The sequence below is a fragment of the Colius striatus genome, chromosome 12 (genome assembly GCF_028858725.1).
Source record: "Colius striatus isolate bColStr4 chromosome 12, bColStr4.1.hap1, whole genome shotgun sequence".
NCBI classification, from domain to species: Eukaryota; Metazoa; Chordata; class Aves; order Coliiformes; family Coliidae; genus Colius; species Colius striatus.
The window spans coordinates 27,354,546-27,376,229 of NC_084770.1; the positions used below are offsets into that span (position 1 = coordinate 27,354,546).

General features: G+C 47.2%; 1 protein-coding gene across 2 annotated transcripts; it reads left to right on the plus strand.

Moving 5' to 3' along the window:
• Positions 1-751: 751 nt before the first annotated feature.
• Positions 752-21,528, plus strand: KLHL6 (kelch like family member 6). Of its 2 annotated transcripts, XM_062006053.1 has the most exons (8): positions 833-902; positions 982-1,057; positions 6,002-6,167; positions 11,219-11,668; positions 13,993-14,230; positions 17,398-17,600; positions 18,806-19,019; positions 20,546-21,528. In XM_062006053.1, the coding sequence occupies exons 3-8, from the start codon at positions 6,006-6,008 to the stop codon at positions 20,845-20,847; spliced, it is 1,569 nt and encodes a 522-aa protein (XP_061862037.1). In that variant the 5' UTR covers positions 833-902; positions 982-1,057; positions 6,002-6,005; the 3' UTR covers positions 20,848-21,528. The 2 variants fall into 2 exon arrangements, with proteins under 2 accessions (XP_010198976.1, XP_061862037.1); XM_010200674.2 differs by having other exon boundaries at positions 752-1,057.
• Positions 21,529-21,684: the final 156 nt, after the last annotated feature.

Here is a 21,684-nt window from a genome sequence, read left to right on the forward strand (position 1 = left end):
TGCCAGCTGCTCAGCCACCACCATCCACCTTTGTCTTGGGGGCTGCAAGTGAGGCGTAGATGTGACTCAAACTACCTCCAGCAGTGGGGATGAGCACACATCCACTCCTCCCTAAGCTGTGTCCTTTAGCTTCTGTATGGCAGTGGCTCCATGGGCCCATGTGGGACATCGCTTTGCCTGACAGACTCATCTACAGACCATCAGCTGTGAGACCTTTGATGCTGCTCTATGTCCTGGAAAGAGGCTGATTTAACCTTAAAGAAAAGCCATCCAATGTCAGTCATGAGCAGCCACTTGGAAGGGTTTCTGAATTTGTGAGCATATTCCTAAAAGTCAAACCCAACCCCCAAACCTGCTCAGCAATTAATAATCACACACCTGTGAAAAGACATTTGAAAGCATACCCTCTGTCCCTTAGCAGCCCAGTCTGCCAGGGCTGACTCTATAGCCACGTGGTGCACCTATCACCAAACCCAGCACGGCTGGATAACAGCAAGGGACTGGCTGCAGAGTGGGAAGCGGGTCTTGCCTGTCACACCTAATCTTCTCACATCCAGAGGCATCTTAAGTCCTTTCTAAACACGTTGATACTGCCTGAAATTCACCAAAAAAAACCCAGCCTTTGTTTGTGTTAACAGGATGAGAAAGTGCAAGGCTTCCTGTTATGTGTGTGACAGCTATAGATAAGCAGAGACCTCTGGACAGGAAATCCGCCCAACTTCTGCAGTGTGACTCTGAAGCCTCAGAGCTCTAGTTAGATCCAAGTACCAACAGAATGAGACGGTGCTGGCCAGAAAATGGGAGACACGCTGGAGAAGAGCTCTGAGGAGCCCGAGATCTCTCTGGACAATGAGTGTTCAACAAAAATGGGGGAGCTGGTGGAAGTCTCGAGCGGTGAAAAGGTCAAGTTTGATGATACGGGTCTCTCTCTGGTGCTCCAGAATGGCCTGGAGAACCTTCGACTTGAAAATTCCCTTACAGATGTCATCCTGTGTGTGGACAGCAGAGAGTTCTCCTGTCACCGAGTGGTCCTTGCTGCAGCAAGCAATTATTTCAGGTAAGGCATGTAAGAAAGTCAACAAACTGACTTTGCTTCTTGTGCTGGAAGTGTAGATCTCAGCAGTGTAAAGTGGGCACTAAATCCTGCAAGTTTGCATTGAATCTGTAACTCCTGATGCCTTTCATCCTTTTTAAGTTGGAGGTTTAAATAAGGCAGGTGCCAAGATGTGGATTTGCCAGAGTTCTGATAGCAGCGCTGGGCTGGAGGCTTGCAAAGAGAGGGAGAAGGGTTGGTGGGCATGTGAATGAGCAAATGGTGTTTCAAGCAAGTATCTGCATCCCCTTGTCTTGTCCCTTTGGGGTGTCAGAGGAATGTTCATTCGGGTCACAAGGTATTTGAATCGAGGCAGAAGGGGCTTTGTGGAATTTGATAGCTTCTCCTGTTACCATTCTGTGGTAAAAATCTCTATTGCATGATCTTGTTGATGAGGAAAGAGAAGGAACTTTACATTCTTCCTAGAGCTCCCAAAACCCAATGGCAATGGGAAATATCTCCTTGAAAGCAATTTTTATCATTTCCCCCCTCCTCCTTCTGGTCCTCTTGAGTTTTCCCTTCTTTCAGTACTACAACAGCCTATCTGAGACTACTCAACAGGAGCAAAGTGCAGATGCACAGAGGAGCTCAGTATGGTCTGAACACAGATTTTCCATTATCATTTAGACAATCACATTTGCATGGCTGGGAGGTTTTTTTTCCTTTCTTTCTTTTTAACTGCTAAAGTGGTCAGATGACTGAATAGCTGCAGAGGAAACATGAGCAAAAAGAACCTGTGACCACTTGTGACACGAGCAGAGAGCTAATTTTAATGGAGTCTGGTAAACTTTGCTGGTAGTCCCTGGAAGAACAGTTCTGCTTTTGTGATCTCATAACAGAGATTGTCTGTGTGAATGTGCAGAGATAGGTATTATTTCTACAGATAGGTGATATATATATTGCATATGTGAAAATGTGCAACTGAAAGCAGAGATGCCCAAGTGTTTCTCACCAGTGTTGTGTGCAGGAAGGGGAGCAGATGCACAAACCAGAATGAAAATTAACATAATGATACTTTGACCAAAAAATACCCCCCAACTCCTGCTGTGAGGAGAGGTGCTGCAATCAGAAGGCACTTCAACAGTTAAAGCCAGGCAAGACACATTTCTGATAACTGCTGTTGGTGGGTTTTCCACTGAGTCCTGAGCTATAGCTTGTCCCTTTGAAGGATGAGAGATACCTGGCTGGAGCTCATCTCATCCCAAGGACATGTGTGTAGGGGCTGCCTGCCTGTGCCCTTGTATTTGGCCTGGCTTCCCACAGAGTTGGGATTTACTGTGTCACACCGTTTGCCTGTCATCAGTGCCTCCCATCATGACTCTGTGTGTAATTTCAACCACCTTTGGCAGAAAAAAGGTGGAAATCTCAAAACTGAAGTTCCCAAAAGTTTGATGGAAATGAGGAGCGAGGCAGAGGAGATGGGGTGGGACTGGGACCCCACAGTGCTCAGGCAGGCAAGGAGCACCATGTCCTGGCTAGCCAACACAGGCAGTGCCCAGAAGCAGCCAAAGCACACACTGCCCCTGCTGAGCTGGACACAGGCAGCCAGCACAGAGCTGAGTGTCCTGAGAGGGATGGCAAGGTGTCTGTGAGACAAATAACAAGAGGGAATGGAAGGCTCAGGAAGGGGAAGCTGAAGTTACTGTGCAGAGGGAAAGGAAGACACAATTCTGCAGAGAACTGGGTTTCACTAAGTTTGCTACTCAAAGGGCAGCTTGTTGCATCCTGCCATAACTCACTGGAAGATGCATGGGCCCAAAGAAAGAAGAAATTCTTAAATCATACTGCTCCTGTGAGTCCTTTCCATGCTCTAACAGCTGTGCCCAGGAGCAAAGCAAAGGGACCCTGTGAGCCACAGGCTTTGTTCCCCTACAACAGCATGTTACACAACCCTTTTCCTGAACAGTGGGTACCATAATGCATGCAACTCCTGGCAGCTGACTTACACACAACTCAACAGTCAACAACTTCTAGTCCTTCCTTCAGCACTGTTAGTGCTTCTGACATGTCCTGTGTCTATAGACATAAAAGCAGTAACTCTCCATTGACCAGGATGAAGGTAACAAAGCAGAGAAGAGAAATACAAGCTGAGCAAAGTTATTCTTTACTCCTGCACTGCCCAAGGTAGTGGGAGAACAGGGCTGGGAGAGGTTGAAGCAATATTTTCCAGAGCATCCTCGAACTCCAGATGATTGTTTGAAGTCAGGTTCATAATTCCAAGCAGAAGAACTCCAGTGTGGGTGGGTGCTTAAAAAGTGCTTCACAAACCGCAACCCTTCATTTGTTTCATTGAGATTTCCCCCTGTTTTCCTGAATTTATCTATTTTTAGGTATCTAAATTTGGCCCTGGGCCTTCACTTTGGATGTGCATTTCTTAGAGTAGATGTTGGTTCAAAGACTTAGTTTAGAATTGCACAGGGACAGGAACCAGGGAAACAGACAACTAAATTAGTAGCCACATCGGAAGGATTTAGAGCAACAGAGAAAATAACCACACAGCTCTCTGGGTAAGTACAGAAAGGTTCAGGAGCAGCATTTTAATCACCAGGAGAGCAGCTCAGCCTGGTCAGTCCTGAGCGGTATCAGGGTGTTCCCTCCAGTCGGCACAGAGGGTGGGAAGGAGGTCCACTCCCTCTGAGCAGAAGGAAGGGGTCTACAGAGGTCAGCTTTCCTGGACAGGACTGCCTCATTCAGCCCTGCTGCCTTCTAGGGAGGAGCACTGGTGGGAGAGCAGAGTGCTGTAGATGTTTGCTTTCTGCAGGTTGCAGCCGTGTTACACAGATCTGTACCCTAGGAGACGAGGAGTGGATGGCAGCTCTAATGCAATCTCACAGATTAGGACACAGACAGGTGAAAGGGCTTTGATAAGAGCCCTGTGCAAAGCCCCTAGCAGAATCCCCAGGCTGGTTTCTCAGCAGCCTTGCAGTGGTGTAGCAGTGGGTGTATCTAACTGACCTCCATCAAACTTTGTGGGACGAAGTGAGAGCTCTCACCTCCCAGCAGCGGTGCTTAAATACAAGACTGGAGTCACCAGTTGATGAGATAAAAGGAACAAGAGCAGACAACACCTGCACCTTACCACGGCCTGTTTCTCATTCAGATGAAGCATTTGGCACTTTTCAGTCCCATGCCATTGTGCACAAACATCCCTCTCCCTGCTGGAACCCACGGAGCAGTGGGTACCGAGGACTGTTGTTTTCAAATGGTCACTTGCCCGCACGGTCCAACATTTGGCACTGCCAAAAGGAGAGAAGCTAAGGAGAATCCCAGTCTTACACTCACTAAAGTTAAGGAGTGTTTTGTGTTAATGACTTTCAAGTACTCTGGTTTCAGTGGCAGCAGACACCAGACCACGGAGCAGAGCAGCAAATGAGAAACCTCCAACAAGCTGAGATGGGTGAAGGGAAAATGAGACTGTTGGCTGAACATCTTTTTTGACAAGTAACTTCTCTGCTCAAGTTTCCTGCTCAAAAAAGTCAGGTCTCTTTATCCAAGGGCGGTTTTACACAGTGAGATAAGTAACACCAGCTCTCTCATCTGCCGAGGCAGATCTCCCAGAGCAACGAGCAGCTGGTGTCTTCCATCCGTTTGTCATTCACCCTGCCTGACTGCTTTGCAATAAAAACTGTTTACATCTTGGTTCCAGTCAGATGTGTCAATCACACAGCTTGATTCTGGCACTGCTTTTACAAGAAAAGGATGGCCTAAGACTTTGGACCTCTAGCCACTTCCCAGGTTGCACTGTCCCGACCACATTGTACATGACTAATAAAGAAGGGCTTGGTATGCAGGGTAAAAAGCCCTTCTAATTACCCTTTAGATCTGCACATGTTTTTCACCAACACAGTTACAAGTGGACTCATGTACTTCTAACGTGTTGAGCCAGATTCCAAATGATGTGAAATCTTGCAGTGAACAAGATGGGACTGATCAGACTTCTAAATAAAAGCCAAAGCATTGGAAGAAATACCTAAAACTCTGAAGATGCAGGTGAAGGCAGCCTGGCAGCTATGGCAACACCAAGTGCATTTCAATAGCTCTTGTGGAAATGTCTGATTTGTATCCCACATGAAATACCTGACTAGTGCCAAAGGTGTGTGTGGTGGTTACCTTTCAAATGCAGTGTTACCCAGCAAAGAGGTGGTATGAACATGAGTGAAATCACTGCTCCTTCTGGCCAACAGCAGTTCCAATGAATGATTATTCAAGTGTTTCTCTCTTCAAGAGGCGTCGACTTTAAAATTCTACCAGAAGCTCCCAAAATTTGGCAGAGGAAAAAAGTCAGCCTCTTAATTAGAAGAAAATCCATAAGCCATTCTCTCAAGGCCCATCCCTGGTATTAATGGGGTCAAAGATATGTTGGGAAGCTTAAAGGTGAGGCTCTTAGATGTGTGGATTTGGTCTGACCCTCAGGGTTCGGTCTAGTTCTGCAGCTCAGAAGCACAGGAGTATTGACCTTGCCAAGAGTTATAAAGTAAATATGCTAACTGCTAAAGAAGTATGCCAGGGGCTTGGAAGTTTGGGCTTAATGAGGTGAGCCTGCACAAGAAACAGAAAGAGTAAGAGCCTGTAAGAAGTCAGGAGCTATCACAACTGCTCTGTGGCATCATCACAGAGCACAGAGCACTACCCAGAGAAGGTTCCAGCTGCCTTTTGCTGCTGTGGAGCTCCAGATCTACTGTAGAGTCCAGCTCTGGGGCATCTGTCACATGTGTATGCCTTATCAAACTCATGAGTAAAGAAGTATGAAAGCAACAAGAGGATTTTCCTCGTTACTTTGCCACAGGACTAATTGCATGAAATATGAAGCAATCAGAGTATTCCGTGTTGAAATCTGTATAACCAAATGTTTTCAGAATGCCTCATCCTGTCTGGAATGAAGTGAAAAATAAATGTCTTTCTTTTCAGGGCCATGTTCTGCAATGATTTAAGAGAGAAATACGAAGAGAAGATCATACTTAAAGGAGTTGATGCAGAAACCATGAATATACTCTTGGACTACACCTACACCAGCAAGATGCTCATCACAAAGCAGAACGTACAGAAAGTCTTGGAAGCTGCCAGCCTCTTTCAGGTACAGATAACTCAAATGCACTGATCCCACCTTGTTACTCTGCCAACACTGTGTCTTACCCTGCTTAACACACTGCAAACTTCTCTGATTTCATGGGTTCTGGAAGCATTTGGCTTCATATTAGACTGTGATGAAGAATGGCAGTGGCAGCCATGTGGTGGAATGCTGCTCTGCTGGGGGCTGTGCAAACAGGGGGATGGCCAGCTCTGCCTCCAGGAGCTGCTCCCACATCCCTGTCAGCTCAGGGCAGCCCAAAAGGCCGCTCATGCTCCAGCCCAGTTAGTGGGCAGTGGCTGCAGAGCAGGAAGCTGATTGTGCCTCTCCCTCTCCTTTGCCTTGAGATGGACGCCCACCAGCCAAAGATAGCTTCCTCCTTTGTAGGACTCACGATGGACAGGGTTTTAGTCATGACCTGGGACTTGTGGGAAATTGGACTCGAGCTGTGTTACTCAGCCTTTGCTCCGTGAGGCATTCACGTGTGCTGTAAGTCACCTGCGAGCTCCTACCCAATTGCAGTCCCTGGTACCGAGCTGCAACAAATTGCCAACAAATTGCAACTGGCACAACCAGCTGAGTGCCAATGTGTGTGTGTGTGTGTCCAGTCTCCACTAAGGAAGGTGAGAAACACCTGACTCCTTCATCATTGTGGTTTGTGTGGAGTTCTTGAGCCTTACACAGGAGGTTTTGCTCTGAAATGAACCTGTGGCCTTTGGGATAACGGGAGCTGTTGCTGTGGGGAGAGAATGGAGAGTTATCAGAAGGGGCTCACCCAGGGAACTTAGAACTTACTGCTGTGCTTGGCAGACCAATACTGCAGACTGGCAGCACTCAAAAGTTACTTTTGGTTCCTTTTTGGGACACTTTTCCTTGTTCTTTTTGTTTTCTTCCCAACCTTTTTTCCGTAGGATCATTCCTCAGCTTGGTGTGCTTTTTTCTGAAGCCATCAAAAGTATAAACTTAGGGCTTTTTCCCTTTCTCATCTCTATTTTTCAGTAGAATGAGATTTGCTTCCCAAGGCCGGTGCTTTGAGGAAACTATCAAACACTGTTAGAGTACTGGTGAAATCATGAGGGTGCCATGAGCAAGGATAGTGAACTCCCAGAAAACCAGGAATGTTCAACTCAAAGCAGCAAACCCAAGTCTCATTGCAACTGTCTTGGATTTATGATGGCCTCAAAGGCTGACATTACACACGGGTGAGGCTTTTGGCTGAAAATACCTTCTGTGTAAAAGAGATTTAGTAACTACCAGTGTTCTGCCAGCTTGTTCATGCTGAGGAACAAACAGAAACAGTTGAAAGAGTCACATATTTCATTTCAATGTATCAACAGCTGAAAAGATCAATTCTTCACTCCACTGTAACATTTTTGGTGGTGAAATTCTTTCCTTTCCAACTAGTGACACGTGAGAAAAGCAAATTCCAAGTAAGACTTTTCTTACCTGACTAGCAACAGTTCTTGGCAGTGCACAGTTCCAGGCAGTTCAACATAGACACTGCACTTTTCTCTAGAAACTATGTGTGGAAAAGGTTTACAGAATTATACCTTCCCTTAGTCCCTCCAGTAAGTTTTGACCAAAAGCAGATGAAGCTCTGGGCAGGAAGAGGTGGAGGGCTGTTCAAAGAGCACAAAGCCTCACTGCAGTGTGTTCTGTGCACAGAGAACCTGGGGGAGCAGGTGAAGGATTTGGAACAGGGTGCTGCTGAACAGCTAAGCCTCACCCTAAAGTGACCCAGACAAATTTTTTCCACCTAGAACATAGTTGCAACATGAGCTCAATAGTCAGCTCCTCTGTCTGGGCAGGCAGCTGCCCAGCCACCATGCTCCCAAGGTTGGTGCCACCCTGGATCCAGCCTGGATCTTCTGCCACCCGCATTGTCTGCAGAGCAGCTCATCCTTTCAGCTCCTGGTAGAGCCAAGATCTCAGCTGCTTCTCAGGCCTGTGGCACAGAGCTCTGCTTTCCCTGCAAGTCATTCACCGTCAATCTGGTCTACAGCCCTTCTGCACCCCTAGGAACCTCTGTATGACCCCACTCCCTCAGCATGGTTCGGGTTAGGGGCCATGTCACCTGCTTTGGTGGAAGCAAAGAGATGGTGGGAGGGAAGTAAACACCTGAGCAGATGTGAGAGGAACAGTGATGACCATGGAAATGCCAGCAGCAGTGGGACGTCCCTGAGCTGCCTCACTGTCTGCTCCACACAGAGCAAGGCTGAAGCACCAGCAGCCCAATGGCCTTACTGACTCCCAAAGCACCTCTCATCCCCCTGTTAATCCACTTGTCAAGAACAAGGGCTACAAGGAAAATACCTTGCCAATTAGCTGAAAAGCGTCTCGTAGCCACTTAGGCCAGGTTGGCATTTGCAGGATGGTGCTGGTGCAGTGCCAGCATGAGCTGCTAACGAAGGGCTTCTGGGCAGCTGCAGGTCAGAGGCTGGTTGGTGGGCTCAGAAAGTGGTCATGTCCCCAAGAGCCCCCAGCAAGGGTGGCTGTGCCCGTGCTGCCCCCAGCTCCCTGTGGGCTCCCCAGGATGCAGTGTTCCTGCCATGGGCAGGGCGGGAGGCTGAGGGCAGCGCAGCTGCAGGGTGCAGGATCTGACCCCAAAGTGTGCTGCATGCAGAGAGGGATTATGAATGAAGCCCTTTCAAGCACCATTCCCTTCCCTTTCTGGGGGTTATAGCTGCAGGCAGCGCTGCTGGCACTGCTTATGCCTGGCAGTCGAATCCAAACTGGGACAAGCAAGGACTTCAATGGGGAGAATGGATTTTATTATTCAGAGGGAAGGACAAGGGGAGGCCAAATAAGCACATGGGATATCTCCAGCAAGTAAGAACCTGGATTCAAAGGGGTAGTAGGAGAAAGACCCAGTTATGGAAGAAACCGTTCCCAGGGAATCAGGGCTTTTGAAAGGCCTGGATTAGGAGGGGCACTCACAGAAGGGAAAGAAGAAAGTATAGAACTCTGCAATTGGAGCAGATGAAGCAGAGGCTCAGGGGTGTCTTCCTCCTGAGTGCTCTCCTGAGTCACCAGCTCTCATGGGACTGACTGAAGCATGCCCAGAGTTTGGGGGAGTTTTGGGGGGAGTTTTGTCTCTAAATGAAGGGAGACAGCTCAGTGCAGAGGTGAGGAGCAGCAGCCAGGGAAAGTCCTGCCTCGATACCCTCCCAAGCAGTGTGAGCTGTCTGGTGAAGCCCTCGCTGGGGACTGTTTCTCACACCCACACCTCGCAGTTCCGTCTTTGCCTGGCCACAAGCACAGCGATGCGGTGGGATCGGCGGTGCCCACGTGGCCGTTACACCAGTGCGTGCACCTGGCAGAAAACCTGCTGCTGTCACCTCCTCAGTGTCACTCTGAACAAGCCATGTATAAATAATTAGAGCACTCTACAGTGGCTCTGCCATAGGCTGGTGAGAAAGTTCTGGTGTCTGTTCCCAGACTTGTGCGTAACTTGATGAGTGACCTTGGTAAATCCGGGTTGGGTTGTTCGAACCTCGTTACTGCCAGCTTTTAAAGGGCATGTGCTTGACCTGCCTCAGGTCTGAGGACTACTGCTGTTGGCAAAGTCCTTTGAGATCCTCAGAGAAATGTACTGGTGAGTTCAAAGTGCTAGCCTCGTGCTAGCCCAGAGAAAAGGCAGCGTGAGCGTGGCAGGACACCGAGAGGTCCCAAGCTCTGTCCCAGTGTCACAGTGCACCGCTGACATATTTATATCACAACGGCAGCAACATGTGCTGAGACCTTGTGTACCCTTGCTCATCAGTCAGTTGCATTTCTCTAAACTCTTGACCACATCTAAATGTAAAACAGGAACCGGGTAGTCTGTATGCAGCGTCTGCGATCACTCAGCTCTGGTAAACAGTCTAAATGTGTCAACACGACACTGAGTGCTCTGGAAGATTCTACCCTAATTACTGAAACAAATCTACATACTACAGTGTTTAAAAATGTTTCACTTCCTCTTTGCCCCTAAATTACTGTTGTGCAACTTTCCCCCATGGGTCAGAACGAGTTAAAATGGTTTGCTTGCTGACGCCGGATGGAAAGAGAACCCAAAGAGCATGGACGGAAATGCACAGCATCACTTGATCTTCAAGGTCCCTTCCAACCCAAACCATCCCTCTGTGATCTTTCTGTACTTTGCTGTTTGCACTGCTCAGTGACAAAACCAACACAAAGTCTGTGAAATCACAGAGGTGATGGAAAGCCCAGATGAAGCACTGTAATTATCGGTTCTACCTAAAACCTGCTTCCCAGTCCCTGAATAATCACCATCCTGCTCACATCCATGGCAAATGCCCTGCATCTGGGGTCCAGGATCTGCCCATTTGGGACCCTCAGGTGGGGCTGTGATACAAAGGAAATGAATGAGAGCAGTTGTGAACCCTATTGAACGTGAGAGGTTTTCAGTTAAGCAATCTGTGTGTAAAATGTGCATCGGTGTTGTTCTGAGCCAATGATGATTACAAGGAAAACCTCCCTCACAACAGACACTTGCCAAACAGCTCTGGCTGTCAGACAACTCAAAGACCTGCTGATGGTCAATCTCTTCCTGCCACATACACCAGGACAGGATAGCATGCCCATACACTCTTGGGGAGCTGCACTTTGGCCCTGACCACAGCACTCCAAAACCAGACTCCCTTCTAGTTGAGCTGAGCAGACATGCAAGATGAAGCAGGATAAGCACATCTGAAGCCTGGGGACCTTAGCTGAGCTTTGTAACTCCGTGGTTGCTAGTGCTTTGAGATCTCATGGAGGGAAGGGGGATGGCAGAAACCCCCTCACTTCTGTGTAACGTAAAAAGCTCACCATCTGTCACACTGCTCTGTGTCCTGCAAGAGGGAAAAGGAGCACTATGGGTGCAGAAGGAGAAAGAACAGTTGGGGGAAGAAATTTGCCTTTCAGACTGCAGAATCTGGGAGATACTTGTATGGCTGATTTCTTGTCTCCCCCAGCTCCTTGCTGGCTGGGACCCACCCCAAAGCTCTACATCTCTCCCGTGACAGCCAGACAAGTAACAGCTCTGTGCTTACACACGGTTTTTCTGCCCACAGTTCCTTCGCATGGTAGATGCTTGTGCCAGTTTTCTCACCGAAGCCCTCCAGCCAGAGAACTGTGTTGGCATCCTGAGGCTGGCTGATGCCCACTCCCTGCACAGCCTGAAACAACAAGTGCAGAACTACATTATCCAGAACTTCAGCCAGGTCCTGAACTACGAGGAGTTCCTGGAGCTGCCGGCTGACATTCTCTGCAGCACGCTCAAGAGTGACGACCTCTACGTCACGGAAGAGGCCCAGGTGTTCGAAACTGTCATGAACTGGGTTCGTTACAAGGAGTCAGAAAGGTTTCCTCTCCTGCCCTTCGTGCTGGAGAACGTCCGGCTGCCCCTCTTGGACCCCTGGTATTTTGTAGAGACTGTTGAAGCTGACCAACTCATTAGACAGTGTCCAGATGTCTTTCCTTTGCTCCAGGAAGCAAGAATGTACCATCTGTCAGGCAATGAGGTGAGTGGAAAAGGAAGGGGTTTGCTGCTCTTTCTCATGCTTCTGCTCGAAAATCCCATCGGAAGGAGCAGCAGCATGAGGCTGACAAAGGTACTCACGCTGAAGTTTCACTGACTGGCACTGCTGAAACGTCAAGGTGGGCCTCACCAGTTATCCTGTTGATTCTGAGAGCGTAGGAGCTTTTGGTAGTTTCTTTAAAGACAAAGTGTACATCTTCCTGGTGATGAACATCTGAGCTTGACCCTTCATACATACACTTGTGCAGCTAACCAAAGCCCCCAGGTGACTTCCTTGGCAAAAAGGCAAATGGTCTTACTCCTACACCTTGCCCTCTTACCTATTATTTCAAGCTTAAGAAAAGAAGGATCATTTTCCCACTAAACTTTGCTGCAATCTGTAACGAGACCTTCAAACCTGAGTGTCACGTCTCCATCTGTTGCTTATGGACCGTGAAGAAGACGGTCTCTCACCAGAGGAGAGGTCTGTCTGTCTGTCTTATTTGCAGAGGTCCATGCACCATAAGAGACAGGTTCATCCTGACATCCAGCCCAGTCCTGTCCTGCCTGCTCAAGGCAGGCTGTGGTGGATCTCCAGTTCCTCAATTGCCTGTCCTCTTTGGAAAGTTAGGTATCAGTCACACCTCCTGGCCCAAAATATGGGGTAGAGGGGAGAGCAACCAGAGGTCAGATTTCACAACAGGATCAAAGGCGTGTGAGCTTGTAAGGAAAGGTGTATGACTCCTCAGCCAGGGAGTCAGAGGAAGGCAGGAGGTCTAGGGAGCACGTTGTGGATCCGTTGCTAGCAGTGTGTCACTGCCACAGGGGCAAGGGCTCGGAAGAGAGCTCATGATGACCTGGGGCACTGCCGGCCAGTCTAGTGGGAAATCCTCAAGGAAGCCTTGCCCCATACAGCACTGCTGTCAGGGCCACATGAGCTAGATAAAGGCAGTGTTGCTCATGGTTGAACACTCCTTATACTCATCTTCAAAGGGGCAGTTGTGAGAGGCAGCCCTGCCAGCTATCCTCCCCAGGGCTGACGCCTGCAATGGTGACAGATGGGTTAAAACCAGAACTCTGAAAGCTGGCAAGTCCTGAGACAGATGTTTTTTAAAACCATGCCTAATGATTTGCTAAACTCAGGGAAAGGACAAGCTTTGTGCCTGTGTAAATAATATTTTTTAAAACATAGATAAATGATGCCAATCTATAGAATCATGTTAAAAGTAGAAAGAGAAGTAAAACTGTCAGCAAGCTGCCTGCTGTCACAGCATTTAACCTGCCCACAGACTGCTGCTCTGGGGCAGGCTGAAGCTGTAATCGCTGCACAAGAGTGCTGACCTCTCCCAGCAGACTTGGAGGGTCTGCAAACTGACAAGTGTCCTGAGGTACAGCATAAGCAGAGGAACAACTTTATGTGCTCCCCAGAGCTTTTACACTAAAAAATGAGAGATGGGGGAGGACAGAGCAGCTTATTGCTTCTGTCCTTCAGCATGGAGCCAGCATACACTGGGACACTTTTGCAGTCATTTCCACTTGTATGCATTTTGCCCTCCAAGAAGAGCACAGGTTTCCAAGCACCCCCTGCATTCTTTGCTCCTGATCAACATCTACCTGGGAAGTGACTTTTTTTCCCAGTGTCCCTGAAACAAAGACCTGGTCACTAAACTGAGCCAAGAGGCAGTAAATTAGAGCTAACCACATTTCAGAGCCTGGTGCTAGCTTTAACTAAATCTTCTCATTTTGGCTTAACATGAAGTCTCCTAAACAAAGAAACAAACAAAACCCCCCAAAGTTGAGAATTGTTACTGCTTGGATGCTTCAGGACAAACCCCATATATCTGTTCAAGACAGATAATGAGGCCACTTATTTTCTGCTAGCACTAACTGCAGCCTTGCTCTCTCCAAGCTCCCCAGGGCATACACAAACCTTGGAGTCCTCCTGCCTTGCCCTCACTCTGTCAGCCTAGATAAAACCTGTCCTTCTCAGCTGCCTCACATGTACCCTGTCACTAGTGCTCACCCTCACAGCTCTTGATGCCACCCTGAGAATTCCCAAGAGGATCTGAAAGGATCCAGCAGGGAGGCAGAAAGCAACTACATCCAGTGTTGGAGACATCCTGCTGAAGGAAGGATACAGCAACATCTACTGAATACTTCTAGGATGCTTCCCAGGCTTTCAGCTTAGAGAGCATTTGGTAACTGGTTGAGCTGATGTAAGCTGGTTGTGATTTGCAAAACAGCTAATTGGAAAAAAAGGTCACCAGGCCTTTCTGTACTTTGAGGTGTAAGTGCCCTGTGTACTCACTCTGTCTCGCTTGCATTTAGATTATCACAGAAAGAACCAAGCCCAGGATGCACGAGTTCCAGTCTGAGGTGTTTATGATCATAGGGGGCTGTACAAAAGATGAGAAGTTTGTAGCAGAAGTGACTTGCCTGGATCCTTTGAGGCGAAGCCGCCTGGAAGTGGCCAAATTACCAATCACAGAGCAGGAGACGGAGAATGAGAATAAGAAATGGGTGGAGTTTGCATGCATTACCCTAAAGAATGAAGTCTACATATCGGGTAAGGACCGAGGCACCGGGGAGAGGGGAGTGGAGGGTTCTCACACTGCTTTGGAGCTCCGTGCTCAAGGCAGCTGTAGGACAATTAAGCACATCAGGCATTCCTAATGCTTTGGCTTTGAACAGGCTTCAGAGACGTGCTGGCTGTGTGGGGATACTGCCTAGCCCTGGTTTTAGCACAGGACAGCTTACCAAACATAACATGAAGCAGAATTGCTCCAGCAACTTCTTGTCACGAGTCCATTTGCAGCTTCACATGTATAAGCAAAATCCCAACAGAATCTGACTCATTCTGGAAGAATCAGACCAGAACCTGCAGGGGATTGTCACCACTGTTTGGCTGCTCTCTGAAAACTGCACTTTCAGGAGCACTGCAACAGCCATCAGACACGACTCTACACGTGCCCACTTGCCAATGGCAATATTAGCTGTCAAAGCCAGATGAAACCCAACGGTCCATCGACACAGCGTAGGTCTGAACAGCCCTTTTGCAGCCCCTCATCCTGAGAGCTTCAGGGGGTATATTGAACTTCCCATGCACATACACTTGAGCTCCATGTAAAGGTTTGATCCTGGAGCTACAGAGTGTTTACTTTGACAATCAAAAAGGTTAAACTCAAGCTTGCCAGTGGGTTTGACAGCTGCTTTTGATGTCCTGTCAGAAACAAGCTTGATGATCTCATCCTGCTTTAAGGAGGAAAAGTGACAGCCAAGCTTTTAATTGCTGTTGTGTCACAGACCATGACACAGAGCAGTGTCTCTCTGGGTAGGATATTTTTTCTTGCCTGAAAAATCATCCACTAAACTCTATTCTCACTTCAAACTGGAGATTGGAAAGGAGGAAGGAAGGCTAAAGTGTGCTTTGCTGAAGTACTAATAGTGCTCCATAGCCTTTGCTCAAATATCTTCCATTGCATTCTTTCAGGATCTACGTATTTTTATTACCTCATTCCAATTTAAAGCTTATGAAATCTTTATCCTGGGATAAGAAGTAGATTATTCGTTCCCCAGTTACAAATAAAGGAGGTTTTTCCTTCCAGCCCACCACAGGGAGTTCCTTTTTACTTTGTCAGCAGACCCTGCTAGCTGTGAGAGGAACTTCAGTTAAACTAGGGATCATCCCTCACTCCTCCACACCCAGGACTTGAGAGATTTCTTCTCCATTTGCCTTCAGTGTCCTACCCTGTACTTTTTTTCAAGGTCACAGGCTTTTTGCTTCCTTTTGTTTCTGACATATTTTCCTATGTCTTCTCTCCTTTCTGTTATGTTCTACCCAGGCTACCTCCAGGCCAGGCTGACCCCTTCCCTGCTGTGATGAGTCTGAGCTGCCTTTCCCCTCGCTGCTTGTTCTCACAGATCCTCTTTCCCCCTTTTCTCCTTAATTTCATATCTGGAACTCTCTCTTTCCATTCCCTCTTAGCCTTTCTCCAATCTCCTTTTCATCTTTCCAACTCAAATAAAAGGCTGAGTGGACCAAAGTTATTAGTAGCTTCTTTCCAGATAATCTAAACTAATAGTGTCTCAGTCCTGATTAAACATCTGCCTCCTCCTGCATGTCCCTCTGCTCTTGATTTCTGTTTTGTTTTAGCTCCTGTGACTTGGTTCTTTCCTAACTCCATCTCCCCCTCCCATGTGCTCCTTTCCCTTGGTATCTCGGTGCAGTTTGGAGCCTTGCCTGCTCTTTCAGCATCTGAACAATAGGAGAGTTCTTTGCACAAGGTTATGACCAAAACTCCACGTTTGCAGTGTGACTAAAAATGACACGGATTAGCACTCAGCATTCTGTTACTCACAGATTTGGTAGTTACAGGTTTTCCTCAAACAGAAAGAACTGTGCTCTAGAGAAAACTGAAACAAAAGGAGCCTCTGATTCTCTCAAAAATGATTCTCCCTGCCCCTTGGTGTGATGCAAATTCACCCTCCCTAGTCCAGCTCAGGCTCCAACCAGAGTTTCAGCCCCTGCAGGAAAGAACAAACTCATGTAAAAGAGAAATTCTGAGGGAGGGTAAGGGGAACACCTGCAGTCTCTGGCTCTGTTGTAACCCTGAATGCTGCATTCAGGCCCTTCAGCTCTTTGAGTGCAAATAAAATTCAACACATACATGTGAAAAATACTGAGACAAAAGCATTACAAACGACTCTTTCTAGCATGCTAATTATCTCCTATTCAATCTGGTATTTGGCCCAGAGATGAGCTCCATCAGTTTGCAGCGATCTGGCTGCAGTACAGAATACCAATGAAGGCAGACACTTTCTCAATGGAATATGAATTCTCTTTTCAGTATATTCACCAGTGAAGCAAATGTTTAATGAGGTTGCAGATGATGGAATGAGCTAGTCAGTCTGTAAATGTCCTTTCAGGCTTAACTAGATCAATTCCTACTGCAGTTACACCCAAACCTGAACGCCAACAAAAGTGCTTGTTTAAAACACTGCTCTCCACTTCAGTAACGATTCACTTGCAAGTCAGCTCTAGAATGAGTTTGCAAGGTCCAGTTCTGATCTTCAATCTACAGATACAAGGTAAATTCAAGTCAGTAGAGAGGCAGACCAGAAGGAGAGGTACAAAAATGAAACCTGAGCCATATGGTCCCAAGGCTAAATAGCAAAACATCCAACATGTCACACAGAACTGCTGGTGACAGGAATTCGGTCAGGTCTTTTGTTTTAGGAGGTAAAGCACAAAGCAGGCTGACTGGATCTATCCCCTCAAACTATCAGTTCCCCAGGGCAGGCTTGTCTTCCAGGGATTTGGCACTACCCATTGCAGCATCCTCCACTATCTTGTTTAAATTATGGTGGGTTATATCACGTTGCAGCATCCTGAAAAGCCCTGGTGCTGCACAAAACTCTCCCATGGATCACCATGCTGTGTGGGCTTGGTCCCCCCCTTGGTATTAGAACAAAAGTGGCTGTGGTCTGGTAAAGTGAGGAGCAGGGATTTATCTTTAGTGACTATTTGGCTGTAGGAATTACTCCGTTTCCTTCACTGTTAAGGAAAGTAAAAGCAGATATTACAGGGCCAGGCCGTTGATGTAGGTAATTAAGAAGCTCACAGTAATTACCAGTGATGTATTTTCTATTGAGAGAGAACATTTAAACATATTGGAGCCTTTGAGTAAAATACAAGCTCTGCCATCATACTGACATGTGTCCTGTACACTGCAGGGGGCAAAGAAACAAAGCATGATGTCTGGAAATACAACGCCTCCATCAACAAATGGATACAAATTGAGTATCTAAACATTGGGAGATGGAGGCATAAAATGGCTGTGTTGGGTGGCAAAGTCTATGTCATCGGTGGCTTCGATGGCATGCAGAGAATCAACAGCATGGAAGCATATGATCCCTTTCACAACTGCTGGTCAGAGGTAAGATCCTGCATCACCAACCTTGGACTCATTTGGAACATTTTCATTAGAGCAATGTTAGGGCCTTGGATGATAAAAATGAGCCAGACAGGATCCAGTACAATCCTTCTAAGTAGTTGTGGTCTGTAGAGACCTCAGACATCTTTTCCCATAGAAATGAGTATTCTTCAGAAAGTAAACCCCACAGACCTGCCTGTCACTGCCTGGGAGACATCCAATGCCTGGCTTTGCTTTTTTTAGTTGGCTTTCACAGCTAGTAGCCCATAAATCAGTGAGTATACAGAACCACAGGCTGACAACTACCCCTCTCATACACCATATATGTGTGTGTACATATATAATGTGTATATCAACCTGGGCATTATATACAGTATAGGTTATACTTGAAAGCACAGGTTTCACAGGATGGAAAAAAAGCAATTCTACTAACTTTACCTCAGGCAATGAGAGGAGAGCATCAGGCATTCAATTAATCCATGAAAGCAACGAGATGAGGTGTCAGGATGGCAGGTAGAACCCTAGTTTTTAGATCATACAAAGCAATGAGAACGAATCTATCAACCACAGCTGCAAGTAGAAAGATCAATGCAAACAAGTTGCTTGCGTGTTTTTTCAATGGACATAAGCATGAAAAGGAGATTGGGGCATTTCTGGCATTTCTTAGCTTTGGAACTGTGGATATAATAACAGCATTTGACCATATTTATTGTATGAGCATATTTATTAAGGCTTTTACAGCCTTAAGAGAAAGCTGAAACATGCATTTCTTTTTTCTATGGTACCTAGAAACGGGACAAGGGGTGATGGGATGAAGCTGGAACACAAAAAGTTCCAGTTAAACATAAGAAAAACCTATTTCATTGTTGAGGTGAGGGAGCCCTGGCCCAGGCTGCCCAGGGAGGGTGTGGAGGCTCCTTCTCAGGAGGTTCCCAAACTCACCTGGACACGTTCCTGTGTGACCTGATCTAGGTGGGAGCTGCTTCTGCAGGAGGGTTGGACTGGATGAGCTCTGCAGGTGCCTTCCAAGCCCCAACCATTCTGTGATTCTATGAAACCTCTCCTTTATCCCTAGAAATGTCATACATCTGGAGGTTACTGATCATCTTAAAAGGAATGTGTGCTTTGATATTCAGCAAGCATTCACCCCGTAGGCATCAATCTGACTACTACAGATGCTTCCTAATGACTCTTGTACTGTCCCACAGGCTGCTCCCCTCATGGTCAATGTGAGCTCCTTCGCAGCAGCAAGCTACAAGAAGAAGCTCTATGTGATTGGGGGAGGCCCCAATGGGAAGCTGGCGACGGACAAGACTCAGTGCTACGACCCTGCGACCAACACGTGGAGCCTGAAGGCTGCCATGCCAGTGGAAGCCAAATGCATCAACGCTGCAAGCTTCCGTGATCACATTTATGTTGTGGGTAAGGGAAGCATGAGCAGTTCTCCTCTAGACACAGCAAGGATTGTTTCTGTGGCTCTGTGGGTTAGTTTTACCAACAAACTCTCTGGAGTATAATCAAATGGTCAGAGGGCTCTTCCATGGAGTTTACTGAGGGATGGGAAGCCAGCACATTCACAAACAGTAGTGAAGAGTCACCAAGTCAAACTCCCTGTTGGCATGGTAAGTATCTTGGAAAGCCAGAGCTAGCCCAGAGAGAGCTTAAAGCCATCCAAAGGCGGGTTCATAGTGGCAAGGGCACAACCTCATGGCTGTGTCCCATCCCTTCTCCTCTCCAGGGGCGTTACACAGCCCACTGCACACAGGATTTATATAGGGATAAGGGCACTTGGAGCAGGTCTTGGGAGCAGAGCCACTGCCACCCAAAGACATAGACCTCCTTACTAGGTCACACTTGGGGTTGATTCAGTCAATTGCCAGAACTGGAAGCAAAGATGGGAGTTTACTGGTGGTGAGCTGAAGCATGGACAGAGAAGGGGGCCTGCACACATCTCCAAGTGATGCTGGAAAAACAAAAGGAAAGAGGAACATTTGTTCCCAAAACAGGAACTCTGAGAAGTTCCCTCTCTCAGCCTTGGTGCAGAAAGTTTCTCACTTGCAGTATAATCAATCTGGTGCCAAGGACTGGCATAGAGCCAGAGTATCACCAAGTGAGAAATGGTGCTCCAAAGGGAGATTTTTAATCTGCATGTGTGTGCACACAGACACACACACACACACAGACACACACACACACACACAGACACACACACACACACAGACACACACACACACATGTATACAGGGAGAGTGCTGCACCTTGTGTGTATTTAAATACCTCATGCTTCTGATGCAAATTTCACAGTCAGAACCATTTAGCTCTTGATACTCTTAGAAGGGAATATATTTTTATATCCTTTCTTAACTGTTGAGGAATTGACCATGTTTTGGGAGAAAATGACACTGCAAAATAGGAGAAGGTGCATAAAAGGCTAGAAGAATGACTGCAGGTTTGAGAGACACAGAGAAACTGAAGGTCACTCTCTGATTGGCAAACTCCTAAACGAGAAAGGGGCTTTTGAAATCAGCCAGCTCCAGGCAGGTGGAGGTTTGATGGACACTGAAGTTAGAGGAGTAAGTGGAAAAGTCCTGTACCCATTTCTAATAGTGACAGCTTTCTACACCTAGTCCTTCATCATCTAAGCTCTTTTAAAGGTGATGTCCTTAGCTGAGGCAGCAGGTATGAGAAAGGTCTGTTGCTGGGTACACTGTGGTCACACTGCATGACCACAGCAGTTTGTTGTGGCCTTAAATTCCACATCCTCATGAACAATAAGTGGCCTTCCTCTGATCTGAACAATGAAGTATCCCGTGACCTTGTTTATTCTTAGCTGTGAGGCATAAATCTTCCTTGGGAATGCTGGGAATGGGTCCTTGCTCAAGGGGGTGGTTTAGTTCAGGTCTCTCACAGGAGTGGCCAATGCAAACTGATATGAATTTCCTCTCCAGGTGGGGCAATGAAAGCACTCTACTCCTACAGCCCCCAGGAAGACACTTGGTGCCTGGTGACTCAGTTCACCCACGAGAGAGCCAGTTGTGGGATTTCTCCTTGCAACAACAAGCTGTTTATCACTGGGGGCCGAGACGAAAAGAATGAGGTTATTGCAACAGTGCTGTGCTGGGACCCTGAAACTCAGAAGCTGACAGAAGAGTGTGTCCTGCCTCGAGGGGTGTCTCATCATGGGAGTGTTACCCTCAGGAAGTCTTACACACACATCCGCAGGATTGTGCCTGGGGCAGTTTCTGTCTGACCCAAGGAGAACTGCAAAGAAACCCAGCAGCTGGGTGGGACTGCACTGCTGATGTGTGTTAGCTGCAGGTAGCCATGGATGGAAATAGCACTGCTGGGGTCCTCTAGGGAGTGGCTGTGTATTTCCTCAGTCCTTGCATTTCCTCTGTACAGTATATCCTTAAATTATCTGAATTCCTTCCCTCTGTAGAAGAACAAAGGGACCAGCTGTAGTTCACTCCTGCCAACACAATACCTCCAACCAGGCAAAGAAATGTGATGTGTAGGTGGGAAATTTACTCACCAGCTACGCCTGGTCCTCACCTTTGTTCAACTATTTATTGTGTGAAGTTGGATTTGCAGCAGCTACTGGTGAAACAGAAAACATGCTTTTTGGAGTGAAGGTTCTGTAACTTCATCCATACGTAATGTTGTTTCCTCCAAAGATGTGCTTTTTGTTTCCAGTGGTTGGCACGTTAGATTAAGTTAAAACTGGTTGGTTTGTTTGATTGTTTGCTTGAAGACATTGGGTTAGTTTTTCAGCTCTGCCTGATGGAAATACTCCATTCCAGTCTGCAACCCTTGCTGTCATGCCCAAGAAACAGACTGCACAGGCTGCAAATAGACACGAACGCTAATCTGGTTCCACTGAACAGTCATTGTAGCTGGGGGTTTTTTTTATAATAAAGCAGACTAAAACCTAGTTTCCTGTTTGTTCTATTCTGAGGTGGTTCAGTGTTCTGCCTGAAAGGCTTTTTCCTCTCCCTGCTGCTGAGGCAAAGCAGAGCCCCGGTGCCCCGGCTAAGCGCATCCCTGCCTCTGGATGGCAGTGCTCTCTCAGGATTTTTTCTCACGGGTT

Coding starts and splice junctions, on each gene's coding strand:
- KLHL6 (XM_010200674.2), top strand. CDS start 798: ATGGGAGACACGCTGGAGAAGAGCTCTGAGGAGCCCGAGATCTCTCTG. Junction 11,669..13,992: donor ACCATCTGTCAGGCAATGAG/GTGAGTGGAAAA, acceptor GCTTGCATTTAG/ATTATCACAGAAAGAACCAA. Junction 19,020..20,545: donor TGATCACATTTATGTTGTGG/GTAAGGGAAGCA, acceptor TTTCCTCTCCAG/GTGGGGCAATGAAAGCACTC.